At 50.7% G+C, this 23,002-nt stretch overlaps 1 protein-coding gene across 2 annotated transcripts in view; it reads left to right on the plus strand.

Annotated features, from left to right (window-relative positions):
• SLC37A1 (solute carrier family 37 member 1) overlaps positions 1-23,002 on the plus strand; it is a 77,552-nt gene that overhangs the window by 50,597 nt on the left and 3,953 nt on the right. Inside the window, exons 7-19 of one of the 2 annotated variants that reach the window (XM_040422725.1) lie at positions 3,287-3,363; positions 3,517-3,683; positions 3,982-4,016; positions 8,039-8,116; positions 13,422-13,556; positions 13,758-13,848; positions 17,697-17,759; positions 17,947-18,032; positions 18,149-18,197; positions 18,286-18,359; positions 18,491-18,569; positions 19,094-19,191; positions 20,736-20,800. In XM_040422725.1, the coding sequence (XP_040278659.1) occupies positions 3,287-3,363; positions 3,517-3,683; positions 3,982-4,016; positions 8,039-8,116; positions 13,422-13,556; positions 13,758-13,848; positions 17,697-17,759; positions 17,947-18,032; positions 18,149-18,197; positions 18,286-18,359; positions 18,491-18,569; positions 19,094-19,191; positions 20,736-20,800 (1,097 nt within the window). The remainder of the gene's footprint in view (positions 1-3,286; positions 3,364-3,516; positions 3,684-3,981; positions 4,017-8,038; positions 8,117-13,421; positions 13,557-13,757; positions 13,849-17,696; positions 17,760-17,946; positions 18,033-18,148; positions 18,198-18,285; positions 18,360-18,490; positions 18,570-19,093; positions 19,192-20,735; positions 20,801-23,002) is intronic. The other variant, XM_040422726.1, reaches the window with a different exon arrangement.

Genomic DNA, 23,002 nt, shown 5'->3' on the forward strand with positions numbered 1-23,002 from the left:
GCTCCGGGTTAAAAACGTGGCCCCTTCTTCTTATATGACGTCTCTTTCCACTTGACCCGTTTTTCCAGTTGTTCTTCTTCCATTTGGGTCAGACACCTCCTCCAGGCTCTGATCTGGAATGTCTTTCTCACTGGGTCATCACATGACACAGGACCAAAATGTCAGCGCCACACCCTCTTCACGCCTCTGAGAGGCAAAAGAAAACTCCATCACTTCCCAGTATAGATCTACACAACAGAGATGATGAAGCTGGAGAACCAAAGCAGTGGCTGTGTAGTAACCGGTGGCAACAAGCTGAGCCACAGCCACCAAGAGTTTCCTAACCCTCCTGCTGGCGCTAAGAGGCCCCCACAGAGGTGACAACAGCTCTGACGTGACACTCTGTTATCTGGAACGGCTTCTCCTCTACTACAGATCATCCTTCAAAACTAGAAGTAACATTTGTGGACCGTGAACTTGGACCTTCCAGACGAGCTCTGAAACTGGACGCCACAAACTCTCCTCCTCTGTTATTTCCATTAGAACTGGGCCAGATCACCCAGGGGTGCAGGCCGCCTCTGCCTTCTGCACCCCCATAGCATCTTCAAATCTGCATGCTTGCCTGGCTTGTGACGTAAAACCTGTACATGAGCAACTTCAAAGCCAAGTACTCCAGAAGAAGTCATCCACCATTATCCGACACATCCCACTTCACGGCTCTGAGCTGGAGCCTAACTGCTGCCCACTCTACGGATGAAGCTCCCAAAAGACTGATGTCCAGTGCTCCACACAGAGTCCCCAGCCATAACATTCTTCCAAACCACAGATATAAGCAAAGTCTCCCCACCCCACTCCACTCACCACTCGGGTAATCGGTGGCAGTATTACTGCCAGGTCATACAAACGCTTGTTAGTGATGATCTTAGCAATTATCTGCAAGTGTAATGACCTTAAAACAGGATTCACCATTCGCAATAGGCAATATCACAGCTTATCTACTCCACCTCCCTGCACAATGACCTCAGCACAGGTCACAGAGCATACACATACCTCCCAACTTTTGAAAATAAGGAACAGGGCACTGTCCAATATGAGTGTCAGGAGATGCCCACCCACTGTCACAGCGTCAGGAGGTCACCACCCAATGTCACAGTGTTGTGAAGGTCACCACCCAATGTCACAGCATTAGGAGGTCACCACCCAATGTCACAGCATCAGGAGGTCCCCACCCAATTTCACAGTGTCAGGAGATCCCCGCCCAATGTCACAGTGCTAGGAGGTCACCACCCAATGTCATAGCATTAGGACGTCACCACCCAATATCAGTGTCGTGAAGGTCACCATCCAATGTCAGTGTCAGGAGATGCCCACCTACTGTCACAGTGTCAGAAGGTCACCACCCAATGTCACAGCGTCAGGAGATCCCCACCCAATGTCACAGCGTCAGGAGGTCACCACCCAATGTCACAGCATCGGGAGGTCACCACCCAATGTCACAGCGTCAGGAGATCTGCACCCAATGTCACAGCGTCAGGAGGTCACCACCCAATGTAACAGAGTCATGAAGGTCACCACCCAATGTCACAGCATCAGGATGTCACCACCCAAAATCAGTGTCATGAAGGTCATCACCCAATGTCAGTGTCAGGAGATGCCCACCGACTGTCACAGCGTCAAGAGGTCAACACCCAATGTAAGTGTTAGGAGATTCCCACCCACTGTCACAGCGTCAGGAGGTCACCACCCAATTTTGCAGTGTCACGAAGGTCACCACTCAATGTTACAGCGTCAGGTGGTCACCACCCAATATCACAGTGTCATGAAGGTCACCACCCAATGTCACAGCGCCAGGAGGTCACCACCCAATGTCACAGCGTCAGGAGGTCACTGCTCAGTTCTCACAGTGTCATGAAGGTCACTACCCAATGTCACAGCCAGTGATGAGCGGCAAGGGCAATATTCGAATTTGCAAAATTTGGGCGAATATTCATCATATATTCGCGAATTCGAGAATTTGTGATCTCCAGTCATTATTTTCTTGATTGCGAAAATCAGAAAATTTGCGATCAACACTACTCCTAAAGTCAAAGATTTTGCAGCCTTCTCATTGGCCCACAAATAAGAAGCAGTGAGGGATCATGGGTACTGATGAAAAAAAAATCCAGAATATTCGTGATTACGAAGATATAGCACTATATACTAGATATTCGCAAATTCTCCAAGTGGCAATATTCGCGATAAAAATTTGCGATTAGAATATTCGCGATCAACACTAGTCACAGCGTCAGGTACATAGTAGGCTGGTCCGGTCTTGTTCTGTGCATCCTCGTCTATGGTGAGCTGGAAATCGCAACTTTCTTACTTTATAGCGTCAGGTAGTCACCACCCAATGTCACAGCGCCAGGAGGTCACTGCTCAGTTCTCACAGTGTCCAGGGTCACCACACATACTCACAGGGTCACTACTAGTGTTGAGCGCGAATATTCGAATTGCAAATTTTTTTCTCGAATATCGCAATTTCGAGATTTTGCGAATATTTAGAATATCGTTCTATATATTCGCGAAATCGAATATTCGTTTTTTTTTCATTTTTTTTAAATTATTATATTTTTTTCTTTCCCACTTCCCTAAAGTTGTTCTTACCTGTCCTTTGGATTCCTGGCTGCTCCAGTCAGTGGCGTTTTCAACTTACTGCTATATTCCATATTAGCTAAATTACAATCTAATCTATATGTGTATTTTACGAAATTTCGCAATAGTCGCAATTGCGATGCGAGTAATATAACACGAAATATTCGCATGAAGATTTCAACTTAGCACTGCTATATTCCATATTAGGCTAGAATATGGAATATAGCAGTGCTAAGTTGAAATCTTCATGCGAATATTTCGTGTTATATTACTCGCATCGCAATTTCGACTTTTGCAAATGTTCTTAATATTGCTCTAACTTTGTCTTTTAGAATATTCGTAATATTCTAAGAGACGAAGTTAGAGCAATATTACGAAATTTCGTAAAATACACATATTAGCCTAGCCATAGTCATTAGCATAGGAACGTTGCCTTATACTATCAAGATAAATATTCGCAATATGCGAAAAAATAATTTCGCGATAATTGGAATAATTGCGAATATTCGATTTCGACGAATATAACACGAATATTCATGCGAATATTCGCGAAATATCGCGAAATCGAATATGGCACCTCCCGCTCATCACTAGTCACTACTGAATGCCAGGGGGTGGAAAGAGTCTTCATGTCTCTTTCTTGACTAATTTGGCCTCCTGTCTCTTCCAATCTCAGGTGCTGAACGGTTTGGTTCAGACCACAGGATGGCCGAGCGTAGTCACCTGCATTGGAAACTGGTTTGGAAAAGGAAGGTACGTAACTAATAAAACAGGTGTGAGGAGCTCCAAGATCTCCATCTGTCTTCTCTTGGATAGATCTCCATACAGTGACTGGACCTGTCTCCTCTCTGTATTAGGAGAGGTCTCCATACAGTGACTGGACTTGTCTCTTTTTCCCTCTATTAGGAGAGGTCTCATCATGGGAGTCTGGAACTCGCACACCTCTGTGGGTAACATCTTCGGGTCCCTCATTGCTGGATTCTGGGTGTCCTCCTGTTGGGGGATGTCATTCGTGGTCCCTGGGGTGATTATTGGAGTCATGGGCATCGTCTGTTTCCTGTTCCTCATAGAGCGTAAGTCACATGATTCTTATAATGACCGGTCCTCACCTCATACAATGACCAGTGAAAAGCTAATAATGACCGATCCTCACCTCATGTGATGTACAGTGACTGGCTTATAATGACTGGTCCCCACATCCTTCACATCATATAATGTACAGTGAGCGGCTTATAATGACCGGTCCTCACATCCTCCACATCATATAATGTACAGTGACCGGCTTATAATAACTGGTTCTTACATTTTCCCTCTCATCTTGTACTGATACATTATAATTTTATTACACATTGTCATTTTTTTTATGTTTAGATCCTCGAGACATCAAGATCGAGAATCCTCCTCTGGTAATTGTACTCTGCTTCTCCTGATCCTCTTCACATTCAGCCACTCCTTATGTCCACCTGCTGCTTCCTACACCTACTGCTCTCTCCACTTTTTTCTTCCTGTGCCTGCTGCTCGCTCCACCTGCTGCTGTCTCCACGGTTTGCTCCCTACACCTACTGCTCTCTCCAATTGCTACTCCCTCTACTTGCTGCTCCCTCCACCTGCTGCTTGCTCCAATTGCTGCTCCCCACCTGCTGCTGTCTCTACCGTTTGCTCCCTCCACCTGCTGCTCCCTCCACCTGCTGCTCTCTCCACCTGCTGCTTCCTCTGCCTGCTGCTCCCTCCACCTGCTGCTTCTTCTGTCTGCTGCACTCTCTAGCTGCCACTCCCTCAACCTGCTGCTCGCTCCAATTGCTGCTGCCTCTACGTGCTGCTCTCTCCACTTGCTGCTCTTTCTAGCTGCTGCTCCCTCTACGTACTGCTCTCTCCACCTGCTGCTGTCTCCATAGTTTGCTCCCTAAACTTTTCTGCTCTCGCTACCTGCTGCTCATTCCACCTGCTGCTCCCTTCACTTGCTGCTCCGTCTTCCTGCTGCTCGCTCCAATTGCTGCTCCCTCTACGTGCTGCTCCCTCCACTTGCTGCTCTTTCTAGCTGCTCTCACCACCTGCTGCTCCCTCAATCTACTGCTACCTCTGTCTGCTGCTGTCTCCGTCTGCTTCTCTTTGCCCTTTCTGCTCCCTCTGCCTGCTGCTCCCTCCACTTGCTGCTACTTCCTCTGCCTGCTGCTGTCTCCGTCTGCTTCTCTCTCCCCTTTCTGCTTCCTCTGCCTGCTGCACTCTCTAGCTGCTGCTCCCTCAACCTGCTGCTCACTCCAATTGCTGCTGCCTCTACGTGCTGCTCTCTCTACCTGCTGCTCCCTGTACCTGATGCTCACTCCACCTGCTGCTGTCTCCATAGTTTGCTCCCTCCACTTTCTGCTCTCGCTACCTGCTGCTTGTTCCACCTGCTGCTCCTTCTTCCTGCTGCTCTCTCCACCTGCTGCTCACTCCAGTTGCTGCTCCCTCTACTTGCTGCTCTCCACTTTCTGCTAGTTCTAGCTGCTGCTCCCTCCAGCTGCTGCTCCCACCACCTTCGGCTCCCTCCACCTGCTGCTCTTTCTAGTTGCTGCTCCCTCCACCTGCTGCTCTCTCCACTTTCTGATTCCTCTGCCTGCTGCTCTCTTCACCTGCTGTTTTCTCCACTTTCTGCTTCCTCTGCCTGCTGCTACTTCTACCTGCTGCTCTCCACACCTGCTGCTTCCTGTACCTGCCGCTAGCTCCACTATTTGCTCCCTCCTCCACCTGCTGTCTCCATTTGTTGCTCCCTCCACCTGCTTCTCTCTCCACTTTCTGCTTCCTCTAACTACTGCTCCCCCACCTGCTGCTGTCTCCTCCTGCCGCTCTCTCCACTTGCTCCTCTTTCTAGCTGCTGTTCCCTATACCTGCCGCTCCTTCCACCTGCCGCTCCTTCCACTTGCCGCTCCCTCCACCTGCCGCTCTCTCCACTTGCTCCTCTTTCTAGCTGCTGCTCCCTATACCTGCCGCTCCCACCACCTGCTGCTCCCTCCACTTGCTGCTGTCTCAACTGTTTGCTCCCTTCATCTGCTGCTCTCTCCACCCGCTGCTTCCTCCACCTGCCGCTGCCTCTACTTTCTGCTTCCTCTGCCTACTGCTCGCTCCACCTGCCGCTGCCTCCATCTGCTCCTCTTTCTAGCTGCTGCTCCCTCCACCTGCTGCTCCTTCCACCTACTCCTCTTTCTTGCTGCTGCTGCCCCCACCTGCCACTGCCTCCACCTGATGCTCCCTCCACTTGCTCCTCTTTCTAGCTGCTGCCTAACCCTCCAACTGCTCCCCTTTCTAGCTGCTGCTCCCTCCACCTGCTGCTCCCTCCTCCTGCTGCTCCCTTCCCCTGCTGCTCTCTCAACCTGTTGCTCTTTCCACCTGCTGCTCTCTCCACCTGCTGCTCTCTCCACTTGCTGCTCTCTCCATTTTCTGCTTTCTCCACCTGCTCCTTTTTCTGGCTGCTGCTCTCTTAACCTGCTGCTCTCTCCACCTGCTGCTCTCTCCACTTGCTGCTCCCTCCACCTGCTGCTCTCTCCACCTGCTCCTTTTTCTGGCTGCTGCTCTCTTCTCCTGCTGCTCGCTCCACCTGCTGCTCCCTCCACCTGCTCCTTTTTCTGTCTGCTGCTCCCTCCACCTGCTCCTTTTTCTGTCTGCTGCTCCCTCCACCTGCTCCTTTTTCTGTCTGCTGCTCCCTCCACCTGCTGTTCCCTCCACCTGCTGCTCCCTCCACCTGCTGCTCTCTCCACCTGCTTCTCTCTCCACCTGCTTCTCTCTCCACCTGCTGCTCGCTCCACCTGCTGCTCGCTCCACCTGCTGCTCCCTCCACCTGCTCATTTCTCCTTTTTCTGTCTGCTGCTCCCTCCACCTGCTGCTCCCTCCACCTGCTTCTCTCTCCACCTGCTTCTCTCTCCACCTGCTTTTCTCTCCACCTGCTGCTCGCTCCACCTGCTGCTCTCTCCACCTGCTCCTTTTTCTGTCTGCTGCTCGCTCCACCTGCTGCTCCCTCCACCTGCTGCTCCCTCCACCTGCTGCTCCCTCCACCTGCTGCTCCCTCCACTTGCTGCTCCCTCCACCTGCTTCTCGCTCCACCTGCTGCTCGCTCCACCTGCTTCTCTCTCCACCTGCTTCTCTCTCCACCTGCTTCTCTCTCCACCTGCTGCTAGCTCCACCTGCTGCTCACTCCACCTGCTGCTCGCTCCACCTGCTGCTCGCTCCACCTGCTGCTCCCTCCACCTGCTCCTTTTTCTGTCTGCTGCTCCCTCCACCTGCTGCTCTCTCCACCTGCTACTCCCTCCACCTGCTGCTCCCTCCACCTGCTGCTCACTCCACCTGCTGCTCTCTCCACCTGCTTCTCTCTCCACCTGCTGCTTGCTCCACCTGCTGCTCGCTCCACCTGCTGCTCGCTCCACCTGCTGCTCTCTCCACCTGCTGCTCTCTCCACCTGCTGCTCGCTCCCAACCTGCTGCTCACTCCACCTGATGATCTTTACACCTGCTGCTCTCTCCACCTGCTGCTCGCTCCACCTGCTGCTCGCTCCAGCTGCTGCTCTCTCCACCTGCTGCTCGCTCCACCTGCTGCTCTCTCCACCTGCTGCTCTCTCCACCTGCTGCTCGCTCCCAACCTGCTGCTCGCTCCACCTGCTGCTCCCTCCACCTGCTCCTTTTTCTGTCTGCTGCTTTCTCCACCTGCTCCTTTTTCTGTCTGCTGCTCCCTCCACCTGCTCCTTTTTCTGTCTGCTGGTCCCTCCACCTGCTGCTCCCTCCACCTGCTGATCTTTACACCTGCTGCTCTCTCCACCTGCTGCTCTCTCCACCTGCTGCTTGCTCCAGCTGCTGCTCTCTCCACCTGCTGCTCGCTCCACCTGCTGCTCGCTCCACCTGCTGCTCGCTCCACCTGCTGCTCTCTCCACCTGCTGCTCGCTCCACCTGCTGCTCGCTCCACTTTCTGCTCCCTCCACCTGCTGCTCTCTCCACTTTCTGCTCCCTCCACCTGCTCCTTTTTCTGTCTGCTGCTCCCTCCACCTGCTGCTCTATCCACCTGCTGCTCGCTCCACCTGCTGCTCGCTCCAGCTGCTGCTCTCTCCACCTGCTGCTCGCTCCACCTGCTGCTCGCTCCACCTGCTGCTCGCTCCACCTGCTGCTCTCTCCACCTGCTGCTCGCTCCACCTGCTGCTCGCTCCACTTTCTGCTCCCTCCACCTGTTGCTCTCTCCACTTTCTGCTCCCTCCACCTGCTCCTTTTTCTGTCTGCTGCTCCCTCCACCTGCTGCTCTATCCACCTGCTGCTCCCTCCACCTGCTGCTGTCTCCACTACTGCTCTCTCCACTACTGCTCTCTCCACTTTCTGCTCCCTCCACCTGTTCCTTGGTCTGTCCTTCTGTCAGTTGCTCTTTGTTTTCCTTAGGATCTCGTCTTCACTCCTTCCAGTTTTCTCATTCTTAGTCTCCTCCAAACGTCTCATGTAATGGACTGAAGATCCAAAATCAAATCCTAAAGGCGGAAGAATCTTATCCTGAAAAGGTAAAAGGCCAAAGGCAGATGACACATGTTTGTAAGAAATGGGGTATTTATTTTTCTAAACTCAACATCCTTAGAAAACATTTCTTTCTGCATAAATGGCAGTTTTCAATATTTAACTGGAAATGACTAAATCTGGTCAGCAGGAAGAATAAAGCCTCCTGTAGAGAGGTAACTCCTTGTCAGTTTACTGCTGCTGTGAGGGGAAGATGGCAGCTGCAGGGTAGTCCTCATTATAATAGTAGGTGTATGACTGCTCTACTGTTCTCTGGATGGAACTAGATACAGAAAAGAAGTGAATGTATCAGTGCGATGTTCTAATGGAGTGACCACAGGGGGCGCTCTGGTCAGAGTGATGGTCTGACTGAAAGAGTTAAGTAACACTGTCTGCATTGCTGAAATTCTGGACAGGAGGGAGAAGACATGGCATGACCTCAAAAATTTAAAACTATCCACTACTGCAAAAAATATATATAGAATGTTCTCATGTAGACTCTTAATATGTGAGGAAAATGTTTTAAAGGAAGTGTCCCTTTAATACCTGGAGAGGTGGACATGATTGTGAATGTTGGGTGCAGGTAGGGTTAGGGATGTTGGGGCTGCTGACCCCAGGGGGTACATATTATAATGGAGGCTGATGACAGGTGGAGGTTACGTTGTTGGAGAGGTGGACATGACTGTGAATGTTGGGTGCAGGTAGGGTTAGGCATGTTGGGGCTGCTGACCCGGGGTTACATATTATAATGAAGGCTGATGACAGGTGGAGGTTATGGTTGTTGGAGAGGTGGACATGACTGTGAATGTTTGGGTGCAGGTAGGGTTAGGCATGTTGGAGTTGCTCACCCCGGGGGCTACATATTATAATGGAGGCTGATGACCAGTGGAGGTTGTTGGAGAGGTGGACATGACTGTGAATGTTTGGGTGCAGGTAGGGTTAGGCATGTTGGAGTTGCTCACCCCGGGGGCTACATATTATAATGGAGGCTGATGACCGGTGGAGGTTGTGGTTATTGGAGAGGTTGACATGACTGTGAATGTTGGGTGCAGGTAGGGTTAGGCATGTTGGGGCTGCTGACCCCGGGGGGGTACATATTACAGTGAAGGCTGATGACAGGTGGAGGTTACGTTGTTGGAGAGGTGGACATGACTGTGAATGTTGGGGTGCAGGTAGGGTTAGGCATGTTGGGGCTGCTGACCCCGGGGGTACATATTATAATGGAGGCTGATGACCGGTGGAGGTTACGTTGTTGGAGAGGCGGACATGACTGTGAATGTTGGGGTGCAGGTAGGGTTAGGGATTTTGGGGCTGCTCACCCCGGGGGGGTACATATTATAATGGAGGCTGATGACCGGTGGAGGTTGCGGTTATTGGAGAGGTGGACATGACTGTGAATGTTGGGGTGCAGGTAGGGTTAGGGATGTTGGGGCTGCTCACCCTGGGGGGTACATATTATAATGGAGGCTGATGACAGGTGGAGGTTACGTTGTTGGAGAGGTGGACATGACTGTGAATGTTTGGGTGCAGGTAGGGTTAGGCATGTTGGAGTTGCTCACCCCGGGGGCTACATATTATAATGGAGGCTGATGACCAGTGGAGGTTGTTGGAGAGGTGGACATGACTGTGAATGTTGGGGTGCAGGTAGGGTTAGGCATGTTGGAGTTGCTCACCCCAGGGGGTACATATTACAGTGAAGGCTGATGACCGGTGGAGGTGGAGGTTGTTGGAGAGGTGGACATGACTGTGAATGTTGGGGTGCAGGTAGGGTTAGGGATGTTGGGGCTGCTCACCCTGGGGGGTACATATTATAATGGAGGCTGATGACAGGTGGAGGTTACGTTGTTGGAGAGGTGGACATGACTGTGAATGTTTGGGTGCAGGTAGGGTTAGGCATGTTGGAGTTGCTCACCCCGGGGGTACATATTATAATGGAGGCTGATGACCGGTGGAGGTTACGTTGTTGGAGAGGCAGACATGACTGTGAATGTTGGGGTGCAGGTAGGGTTAGGGATTTTGGGGCTGCTCACCCCGGGGGGGTACATATTATAATGGAGGCTGATGACCGGTGGAGGTTGCGGTTATTGGAGAGGTGGACATGACTGTGAATGTTGGGGTGCAGGTAGGGTTAGGGATGTTGGGGCTGCTCACCCTGGGGGGTACATATTATAATGGAGGCTGATGACAGGTGGAGGTTACGTTGTTGGAGAGGTGGACATGACTGTGAATGTTTGGGTGCAGGTAGGGTTAGGCATGTTGGAGTTGCTCACCCCGGGGGCTACATATTATAATGGAGGCTGATGACCAGTGGAGGTTGTTGGAGAGGTGGACATGACTGTGAATGTTGGGGTGCACGTAGGGTTAGGCATGTTGGAGTTGCTCACCCCAGAGGGTACATATTACAGTGAAGGCTGATGACCGGTGGAGGTGGAGGTTGTTGGAGAGGTGGACATGACTGTGAATGTTGGGGTGCAGGTAGGGTTAGGGATGTTGGGGCTGCTCACCCTGGGGGGTACATATTATAATGGAGGCTGATGACAGGTGGAGGTTACGTTGTTGGAGAGGTGGACATGACTGTGAATGTTTGGGTGCAGGTAGGGTTAGGCATGTTGGAGTTGCTCACCCTGGGGGCTACATATTATAATGGAGGCTGATGACCAGTGGAGGTTGTTGGAGAGGTGGACATGACTGTGAATGTTGGGGTGCAGGTAGGGTTAGGCATGTTGGAGTTGCTCACCCCAGGGGGTACATATTACAGTGAAGGCTGATGACCGGTGGAGGTTGTTGGAGAGGTGGACATGACTGTGAATGTTGGGGTGCAGGTAGGGTTAGGCATGTTGGAGTTGCTCACCCCAGGGGGTACATATTACTGTGAAGGCTGATGACAGGTGGAGGTTACGTTGTTGGAGAGGTGGACATGACTGTGAATGTTGGGGTGCAGGTAGGGTTAGGCATGTTGGAGCTGCTCACCCTGGGGGTACATATTATAATGGAGGCTGGTGACAGGTGGAGGTTACGTTGTTGGAGAGGTGGACATGACTGTGAATGTTGGGGCGCAGGAAGGATTAGGAATTCTGCGACTGCTGACCCCGGGGGTACATATTATAATGGAGGCTGATGACAGGTGGAGGTTACGTTGTTGGAGAGGCGGACATGACTGTGAATGTTGGGGTGCAGGTAGGGTTAGGCATGTTGGGGCTGCTGACCCCGAGGGTACATATTATAATGAAGTCTGATGACAGGTGGAGGTTACGTTGTTGGAGAGGCGGACATGACTGTGAATGTTGGGGTGCAGGTAGGGTTAGGCATGTTGGGGCTGCTGACCCCGAGGGTACATATTATAATGGAGGCTGGTGACAGGTGGAGGTTACGTTGTTGGAGAGGTGGACATGACTGTGAATGTTGGGGTGCAGGTAGGGTTAGGCATGTTGGGGCTGCTCACCCTGGGGGTACATATTATAATGGAGGCTGATGACCGGTGGAGGGAACGTTGTTGGAGAGGTGGACATGACTGTGAATGTTGGGGTGCATGTAGGGTTAGGGATGTTGGGGCTGCTCACCCTGGGGGGTACATATTATAATGGAGGCTGATGACCGGTGGAGGTTGTTGGAGAGGTGGAGATGACTGTGAATGTTGGGGTGCAGGTAGGGTTAGGCATGTTGGGGCTGCTGACCCGGGGTTACATATTATAATGGAGGCTGATAACAGGTGGAGGTTACGTTGTTGGAGAGGTGGACATGACTGTGAATGTTGGGTGCAGGTAGGGTTAGGGATGTTGGGGCTGCTCACCCTGGGGGGTACATATTATAATGGAGGCTGATGACCGGTGGAGGTTGTTGGAGAGGTGGAGATGACTGTGAATGTTGGGGTGCAGGTAGGGTTAGGGATGTTGGGGCTGCTCACCCTGGGGGGTACATATTATAATGGAGGCTGATGACAGGTGGAGGTTACGTTGTTGGAGAGGTGGACATGACTGTGAATGTTGGGGTGCAGGTAGGGTTAGGCATGTTGGGGCTGCTGACCCCGGGGTTACATATTATAATGGAGGCTGATGACCGGTGGACGTTACGTTGTTGGAGAGGTGGACATGACTGTGAATGTTGGGTGCAGGTAGGGTTAGGCATGTTGGGGCTGCTCACCCTGGGGGTACATATTATAATAGAGGCTGATGACCAGTGGAGGTTACGTTGTTGAAGAGGTGGACATGACTGTGAATGTTGGGGTGCAGGTAGGGTTAGGCATGTTGGGGCTGCTCACCCTGGGGGTACATATTATAATGGAGGCTGATGACAGGTGGAGGTTACATTGTTGGAGAGGTGGACATGACTGTGAATGTTGGGGTGCAGGTAGGGTTAGGCATGTTGGGGCTGCTGACCCCGGGGGTACATATTATAATGGAGGCTGATGACCGGTGGAGGTTGCGGTTATTGGAGAGGTGGACATGACTGTGAATGTTGGGGTGCAGGTAGGGTTAGGCATGTTGGGGCTGCTCACCCCGGGGGGGTACATATTATAATGGAGGCTGATGACCGGTGGAGGTTGCGGTTATTGGAGAGGTGGACATGACTGTGAATGTTGGGGTGCAGGTAGGGTTAGGCATGTTGGGGCTGCTCTCCCTGGGGGTACATATTATAATGGAGGCTGATAACCGGTGGAGGTTGCGGTTATTGGAGAGGTGGACATGACTGTGAATGTTGGGTGCAGGTAGGGTTAGGCATGTTGGGGCTGCTCACCCTGGGGGAACATATTATAATGGAGGCTGATGACCGGTGGAGGTTGCGGTTATTGGAGAGGTGGACATGACTGTGAATGTTGGGGTGCAGGTAGGGTTAGGGATGTTGGGGCTGCTGACCCCGGGGGTACATATTATAATGGAGGCTGATGACCGGTGGAGGTTACGTTGTTGGAGAGGCGGACATGACTGTGAATGTTGGGGTGCAGGTAGGGTTAGGGATTTTGGGGCTGCTCACCCCGGGGGGGTACATATTATAATGGAGGCTGATGACCGGTGGAGGTTGCGGTTATTGGAGAGGTGGACATGACTGTGAATGTTGGGGTGCAGGTAGGGTTAGGGATGTTGGGGCTGCTGACCCCGGGGGTACATATTATAATGGAGGCTGATGACCGGTGGAGGTTACGTTGTTGGAGAGGCGGACATGACTGTGAATGTTGGGGTGCAGGTAGGGTTAGGGATTTTGGGGCTGCTCACCCCGGGGGGGTACATATTATAATGGAGGCTGATGACCGGTGGAGGTGGAGGTTGTTGGAGAGGTGGACATGACTGAATGTTGGGGTGTTTTTTTTCTTCTTAGAACTGGGAGATGCAGAATATGCTGGGTCCTACACCCGTGTACCCCACTCATCATGTGGTCATTCTGCAGAGGGACCCCAGTGCTGGGAAGAGCGGAACATCTGCCATCAGCTTCTTTGGGGCACTACAAATACCAGTAAGTGAAGTAGAAGCGTTACAGTCCTACCCTGATCATCTTTTCACCTATGAACTGATAATAGGGACTGAACATGGACTGTGTGACACTGGATATTGTAAGATTATTGAGGTCCTGTCGCCACACCTCTGCCATGTGGTCAGGACATCATAGAGCAATGTGCTGTTTATAATGTGCTGCATATCTCCTTGTCTCCTGCAGGGGGTGGTAGAGTTCTCCATGTGTTTGTTATTTGCCAAACTGGTCAGTTACACTTTCCTGTTCTGGTTGCCGCTCTACATGACCAGTGTGGGTAAGTGTCACCTCCATGGAACATCCCATGTCTCTGTACCTCCTCCATTGTATATGTCCTGATATCACACGGTCCAACATCTGCCACAGAACAGTCCGTATATGTCCTGATATCACACGGTCCATCATCTGCCACAGAACAGTCCGTATATGTCCTGATATCACACGGTCCATCATCTGCCACAGAACAGTCCATATATGTCCCGATATCACACAGTCCGTTTTTTAACCATATAATGGTCTGTATATCATCTGATATCACACAGTCCCTTCCTTTAACAAAGAGCAGTCCATGGATCACTTGATAATACAGTCCCTTCCTTAACTATAGATCAGTCTATATATTTCTTCATATCATTCCCTACATATCCTCCACCCATGTTCTCCACCCCTATATACCCTCCATTCCTACACATCATCACTTCCTCCTCCCTACACGTCCTCCACCCATGTTCTCCACCCCTATATACCCTCCATTCCTACACATCATCACTTCTTCCTCCCTACACGTCCTCCACCCCTATATACCCTCCCGTCCCACACATCATCACTTCTTCCTCCCTACACGTCCACCATCCATGTTCTCCACCCCTATACACTGCGTGCAGAATTATTAGGCAAATGAGTATTTTGACCACATCATCCTCTTTATGCATGTTGTCTTACTCCAAGCTGTATAGGCTCGAAAGCCTACTACCAATTAAGCATATTAGGTGATGTGCATCTCTGTAATGAGAAGGGGTGTGGTCTAATGACATCAACACCCTATATTAGGTGTGCATAATTATTAGGCAACTTCCTTTCCTTTGGCAAAATGGGTCAAAAGAAGGACTTGACAGGCTCAGAAAAGTCAAAAATAGTGAGATATCTTGCAGAGGGATGCAGCACTCTTAAAACTGCAAAGCTTCTGAAGCGTGATCATCGAACAATCAAGCATTTCATTCAAAATAGTCAACAGGGTCGCAAGAAGCGTGTGGAAAAACCAAGGCGCAAAATAACTGCCCATGAACTGAGAAAAGTCAAGCGTGCAGCTGCCAAGATGCCACTTGCCACCAGTTTGGCCATATTTCAGAGCTGCAACATCACTGGAGTGCCCAAAAGCACAAGGTGTGCAATACTCAGAGACATGGCCAAGGTAAGAAAGGCTGAAAGACGACCACCACTGAACAAGACACACAAGCTGAAACGTCAAGACTGGGCCAAGAAATATCTCAAGACTGATTTTTCTAAGGTTTTATGGACTGATGAAATGAGAGTGAGTCTTGATGGGCCAGATGGATGGGCCCGTGGCTGGATTGGTAAATGGCAGAGAGCTCCAGTCCGACTCAGACGCCAGCAAGGTGGAGGTGGAGTACTGGTTTGGGCTGGTATCATCAAAGATGAGCTTGTGGGGCCTTTTTGGGTTGAGGATGGAGTCAAGCTCAACTCCCAGTCCTACTGCCAGTTTCTGGAAGACACCTTCTTCAAGCAGTGGTACAGGAAGAAGTCTGCATCCTTCAAGAAAAACATGATTTTCATGCAGGACAATGCTCCATCACACGCGTCCAAGTACTCCACAGCGTGGCTGGCAAGAAAGGGTATAAAAGAAGAAAATCTAATGACATGGCCTCCTTGTTCACCTGATCTGAACCCCATTGAGAACCTGTGGTCCATCATCAAATGTGAGATTTACAAGGAGGGAAAACAGTACACCTCTCTGAACAGTGTCTGGGAGGCTGTGGTTGCTGCTGCACGCAATGTTGATGGTGAACAGATCAAAACACTGACAGAATCCATGGATGGCAGGCTTTTGAGTGTCCTTGCAAAGAAAGGTGGCTATATTGGTCACTGATTTGTTTTTGTTTTGTTTTTGAATGTCAGAAATGTATATTTGTGAATGATGAGATGTTATATTGGTTTCACTGGTAAAAATAAATAATTGAAATGGGTATATATTTGTTTTTTGTTAAGTTGCCTAATAATTATGCACAGTAATAGTCACCTGCACACACAGCTATCCCCCTAAAATAGCTAAAACTAAAAACAAACTAAAAACTACTTCCAAAAATATTCAGCTTTGATATTAATGAGTTTTTTGGGTTCATTGAGAACATGGTTGTTGTTCAATAATAAAATTAATCCTCAAAAATACAACTTGCCTAATAATTCTGCACTCCCTGTATACCCTCCATTCCTACACATCATCACTTCCTCCCCCTACACGTCCACCATCCATGTTTTCCACCCCTATATACCCTCCCATCCTACACATCATCACTTCTTCCTCCCTACACGTCCACCATCCATGTTCTCCACCCCTATATACCCTCCATTCCTACACATCATCACTTCCTCCCCCTACACGTCCACCTTCCATGTTTTCCACCCCTATATACCCTCCATTCCTACACATCATCACTTCCTCCCCCTACACGTCCACCTTCCATGTTTTCCACCCCTATATACCCTCCATTCCTACACATCATCACTTCCTCCCCCTACACGTCCACCTTCCATGTTTTCCACCCCTATATACTCTCCATTCCTACACATCATCACTTCCTCCCCCTACACGTCCACCATCCATGTTTTCCACCCCTATATACTCTCCATTCCTACACATCATCACTTCTTCCTCCCTACACGTCCTCCACCCCTATATACTCTCCATTCCTACACATCATCACTTCCTCCCCCTACACGTCCACCATCCATGTTTTCCACCCCTATATACTCTCCATTCCTACACATCATCACTTCCTCCCTACACGTCCTCCACCCATGTTCTCCACCCCTATATACCCTCCATTCCTACACATCATCACTTCTTCCTCCCTACACGTCCTCCACCCCTATATACTCTCCATTCCTACACATCATCACTTCCTCCCCCTACACGTCCACCATCCATGTTTTCCACCCCTATATACTCTCCATTCCTACACATCATCACTTCCTCCCCCTACACGTCCACCATCCATGTTTTCCACCCCTATATACCCTCCCATCCTACACATCATCACTTCCTCCCCCTACACGTCCACCATCCATGTTCTCCACCCCTATATACTCTCCATTCTTACACATCATCACTTCCTCCCCCTACAGGTCCACCATCCATGTTCTCCACCCCTATATACTCTCCATTCTTACACATCATCACTTCCTCCCCCTACACGTCCACCATCCATGTTTTCCACCCCTATATACCCTCCCATCCTACACATCATCACTTCCTCCCCCTACACGTCCACCATCCATGTTCTCCACCCCTATATACTCTCCATTCTTACACATCATCACTTCCTCCCCCTACAGGTCCACCATCCATGTTCTCCACCCCTATATACTCTCCATTCTTACACATCATCACTTCCTCCCCCTACACGTCCACCATCCATGTTTTCCACCCCTATATACCCTCCATTCCTACACATCATCACTTCCTCCCCCTACACGTCCACCATCCATGTTCTCCACCCCTATATACTCTCCATTCTTACACATCATCACTTCTTCCTCCCTACACGTCCACCATCCATGTTCTCCACCCCTATATACCCTCCATTCCTACACATCATCACTTCCTCCCCCTACACGTCCACCATCCATGTTTTCCACCCCTATATACCCTCCATTCCTACACATCATCACTTCCTCCCCCTACACGTCCACCATCCATGTTCTCCACCCCTATATACTCTCCATTCCTACACATCATCACTTCCTCCCCCTACACGTCCACCATCCATGTTCTCCATCCCTTCATGTCATGCTGTCACCCCTCTCTATATTTCCTGTCAGTCCTCTACTACACTTAACTTCTGCCTCACTTCAGGTAACTTCAGCTGCTGTTTGCTCATCTTGCAGGTCATATGGATGCTCGTCATGCCGGAGACTTGTCGACATTGTTTGATGTTGGTGGAATTATTGGTGAGTTACATAAATGCTGACAGGACGGGGTAGATACAAAACATTGAGAACCGGAATCATACTAGAGTGAGGGCAGTATATGATACAAGGCCTGGGACCTTATACTGGGGGCTGCTCTTTAGAGCCAGCCCTGGTCACTGTAGATCAAAGAAACTCCAAGTTGAAGAATCTGTTCTCTTCCTTATAGGTGGAATTCTGGCGGGAGTAATTTCTGATAAATCCCACAAGCGAGCAACAACCTGTGGACTAATGCTGCTGTTTGCAGCCCCCACGGTGAGTACCTGAAGGCTTTCGAACATGGCCTTGATGACACCAGCACTTCCTATGGTAGCCATTAATATACCCAGACAGTTGGTGGTTCTCACTCATGGACTCTCATTGTGTTACAGCTTTACTTCTTTTCGGCCGTCAGCAAAACAGGACCAGCATCTACAGTGGGTAAGTAAGGAGGCACTCTAGTGCGTGCTCCTCTTCTACGTCTCTGTCTTCATGCCCATCACTTACAGTGTGACCTTCTTGATCTCAGTGATGTTGCTGGTCAGTGGAGCTCTGGTCAATGGACCTTATTCCCTCATCACAACAGCTGTGTCTGCTGACCTGGTGAGTAAAAGCTTCTGGGTATTCTCCCACAGGGTGCAGAGCATTGGCTTGTGACCTGGCGTGGGGTCGAACTGCAGATCGATTTGATAGAGATCTTATAATAAATATAACATCCAATTTTCACTTTGCAGGGAACTCACAAGTCATTGAAAGGAAATGCCCATGCTTTATCCACAGTGACTGCTATCATAGACGGGACAGGCTCTGTGGGTGAGACTATCATCTGATCATCTACCTCATCAGACCAGTATGATCTGTCCTGTCTCTTCTCTATCCCAAACCGGCAACATTACATTTACTTCTGTCAGAAGGTGTCTTCGCTAATTGCATCCAACTCTGTCCCTCTGACCCATCCAACTGCCCTAACTGCCACCACCTTCATCCTCATCTACACAATCCAATGTCATCCTCATATTCATCTGCACATCCTGGCACCATCTTCATTCGAACCTACAACCCAACACCCTCCTCACCTATACAGTCTGGCACCATCTACAGCCTCACCTACATAACCAAGAACCCTCCACATCCTCACTACAAAACCCAGCACCACCATTGCCTACAGCCCCCAACACTATTCTTTCTGTCTTCTCTCCCACTTCAATCCTTCTCACTCTCCAGACATTTCACCATCTTTCTCCCTTCTTGCTTGATTAGCTCCATCTTATCTCCTACCTATTCTCCACCCCACATTCAGTCCTCACTGACGAGTCTTTCCTTCCATCTTTCTGCAGGTGCTGCCCTTGGTCCTCTGCTCGCTGGTCTTCTGTCTCCCTATGGCTGGCACAATGTATTTTTCATGCTCATGATAAGCGATGCATTCGCCTTGTTGGTGAGTAGTCTTCTATCAAAGATTCTTGTGGGGAGGGTGTCGCCAATTATACCACCTGTGTGACATGCGGGTCCCCGGGATCAAATACTGTATTACACCTCATTCTCACCGATTACATCACCCCTGTGACATAGGCGTCCTCTGTGTCACCGATTACATCACCCGTGTGACATAGGCGTCCTCTGTCACCGATTACATCACCCCTGTGACATAGGCGTCCTCTGTGTCACCGATTACATCACCCCTGTGACATAGGCGTCCTCTGTGTCACCGATTACATCACCCCTGTGACATAGGCGTCCTCTGTCACCGATTACATCACCCCTGTGACATAGGCGTCCTCTGTGTCACCGATTACATCACCCCTGTGACATAGGCGTCCTCTGTCACTGATTACATCACCCGTGTGACATAGGCGTCCTCTGTAACCGATTACATCCCCCTGTGACATAGGCGTCCTCTGTCACTGATTACATCACCCCTGTGACATAGGCGTCCTCTGTCACTGATTACATCCCCCCTGTGACATAGGCGTCCTCTGTGTCACCGATTACATCACCCCTGTGACATAGGCGTCCTCTGTCACTGATTACATCACCCGTGTGACATAGGCGTCCTCTGTAACCGATTACATCCCCCTGTGACATAGGCGTCCTCTGTCACTGATTACATCACCCGTGTGACATAGGCGTCCTCTGTAACCGATTACATCACCCCTGTGACATAGGCGTCCTCTGTGTCACCGATTACATCCCCCCTGTGACATAGGCGTCCTCTGTGTCACCGATTACATCACCCCTGTGACATAGGCGTCCTCTGTCACCGATTACATCACCCCTGTGACATAGGCGTCCTCTGTGTCACCGATTACATCACCCCTGTGACATAGGCGTTCTCTGTGTCACCGATTACATCACCCCTGTGACATAGGCGTCCTCTGTAACCGATTACATCACCCCTGTGACATAGGCGTCCTCTGTGTCACCGATTACATCCCCCTGTGACATAGGCATCCTCTGTCACTGATTACATCACCCGTGTGACATAGGCGTCCTCTGTAACCGATTACATCCCCCTGTGACATAGGCGTTCTCTGTCACTGATTACATCCCCCCTGTGACATAGGCGTCCTCTGTGTCACCGATTACATCACCCCTGTGACATAGGCATCCTCTGTGTCACCGATTACATCACCCCTGTGACATAGGCATCCTCTGTGTCACTGATTACATCCCCCCTGTGACATAGGCGTCCTCTGTGTCACCGATTACATCACCCCTGTGACATAGGCGTCCTCTGTCACCGATTACATCCCCCCTGTGACATAGGCGTCCTCTGTGTCACCGATTACATCACCCCTGTGACATAGGCATCCTCTGTGTCACCGATTACATCACCCCTGTGACATAGGCGTCCTCTGTCACTGATTACATCACCCGTGTGACATACATGTTCTTTCTCATCTATGACATCACCTTTGTGTTACGCATGTCTTTGTCAACCTTCACCCTTTTGTGTCATTCAATATGTTTTTATATTCTCAGTGTTTATTACGTCTCATCAAGAAAGAATTGAAATGTGTCCGGCAGCCAGTAGTAGAACAGACAGAGTGAGTGACATCACCACCTTGTGCATTCTTCATCCAGCTCATTTGCAAACATATCCATCTGTGGTTCCTCTGACATGATCCATCATACCCTCACCTCGCTACAGCTTCACGTTCTCCTCTTCTCTGATCCGTCAGACCCTTGCCTCACCTCGCTACAGCCTCACGCGCCCTCTTCTCTGATCCGTCAGACCGCTGCCTCGCCTCGCTACAGCCTCACGTTCTCCTCTTCTCTGATCCGTCAGACACTTGCCTCGCCTCGCTACAGCCTCACGTTCTCCTTTTCTCTGATCCGTCAGACCCTTGCCTCGCTTCAGCCTCACGTTCTCCTCTTCTCTGATCCGTCAGACCGCTGCCTCGCCTCGCTACAGCCTCACGTTCTCCTCTTCTCTGATCCGTCAGATCCTCACCTTGCTACAGCCTCACGTTCTCCTCTTTTCTGATCCGTCAGACCCTTGCCTCGCCTCGCTACAGCCTCACGTTCTCCTCTTTTCTGATCCCTCAGACTCTTGCCTCGCCTCGCTACAGCCTCACGTTCTCCTCTTCTCTGATCCGTCAGACCCTTGCCTCGCTACAGCCTCACGTTCTCCTCTTCTCTGATCCGTCAGACACTTGCCTCGCCTCGCTACAGCCTCACGTTCTCCTCTTCTCTGATCCGTCAGACCCTTGCCTCGCTTCGCTACAGCATCACGTTCTCCTCTTCTCTGATCCGTCAGACCCTTGCCTCGCCTCGCTACAGCCTCACATTCTCCTCTTCTCTGATCCGTCAGACCCTTGCCTCGCCTCTCTACAACCTCACGTTCTCCTCTTCTCTGATCCATCATACCCTCGCCTCGCTAAAGCCTCATGTTCTCCTCTCCTCTGATCCATCAGACCCTTGCCTCGCCTCGCTACAGCCTCACATTCTCCTCTTCTCTGATCCATCATACCCCCGCCTCGCTAAAGCCTCACGTTCTCCTCTTCTCTGATCCATCATACCCTCGCCTCGCTAAAGCCTCATGTTCTCCTCTCCTCTGATCCATCAGACCCTTGCCTCGCCTCGCTACAGCCTCACATTCTCCTCTTCTCTGATCCATCATACCCCCGCCTCGCTAAAGCCTCACGTTTTCCTCTTCTCTGATCCGTCAGACCCTTGCCTCACCTCGCTACAACCTCACGTTTTCCTCTCCTCTGATCTGTCAGACCCTTGCCCCGCCTTGCTACAGCCTCACGTTCTCCTCTTCTCTGATCTGTCAGATCCTCACCTTGCTACAGCCTCACGTTCTCCTCTCCTCTGATCCGTCAGACCGTTGCCTTACCTCGCTACAGCCTCACGTTCTCCTCTCCTCTGATCTGTCAGAGGAGAGGAGAATGTGAGTCTGTAGTAAGGTGAGGATCTGACAGATCAGAGGAGAGGAGAACGTGAGGCTGTAGCGAGGTGAGGCAACGGTCTGACGGATCAGAGGAGAGGAGAACATGATGCGGTAGCGATGTGAGGAAATGGTCTGACAGATCAGTCTAGAGGAGAACATGAGGCTGTAGTGAGGCGAGGGTCTGACGGATCAGAGGAGAACATAAGCTGTAGCGAGGAGAGGGTCTGATGGATGAGAGGTGAGGAAAACGTGAGGTTGTAGCCAGGAGAGGGTCTGACAGATCAAAGGAGAGGAGAACGTCAGGCTATAGCGAGGGTCTGACCGATGAGAGAAGAGGAGAGCGTGAGGCTGTAGCAAGATGAGAGTGATGGATCAGAGTAGAACCTGAGGCTGTGAGGGCCTAACAGAGGAGAGGAGAATGTGAGTCTGTAGTAAGGTGAGGATCTGACAGATCAGAGGAGAGGAGAACGTGAGGCTGTAGCGAGGTGAGGCAACGGTCTGACGGATCAGAGAAGAGGAGAAAGTGAGGCTGTAGCGAGGTGAGGATCTGTCAGGCCCTCACAGCCTCACGTTCTACTCTTATCCATCACTCTCATCTTGCTACAGCCTCACGCTCTCCTCTTCTCTCATCGGTCAGACCCTCGCTATAGCCTCACGTTCTCCTCTCCTTTGATCTGTCAGACCCTCTCCTGGCTACAACCTCACGTTTTCCTCACCTCTCATCCATCAGACCCTCTCCTCGCTACAGCTTATGTTCTCCTCTGATCCGTCAGACCCTCGCCTCACTACAGCCTCATGTTCCCCTCTAGACTGATCTGTCAGACCCTTTCCTCACATCGCTACCGCCTCATGT

This window comes from Bufo bufo, chromosome 3 (genome assembly GCF_905171765.1).
Source record: "Bufo bufo chromosome 3, aBufBuf1.1, whole genome shotgun sequence".
In the NCBI taxonomy this organism is placed as follows: Eukaryota; Metazoa; Chordata; class Amphibia; order Anura; family Bufonidae; genus Bufo; species Bufo bufo.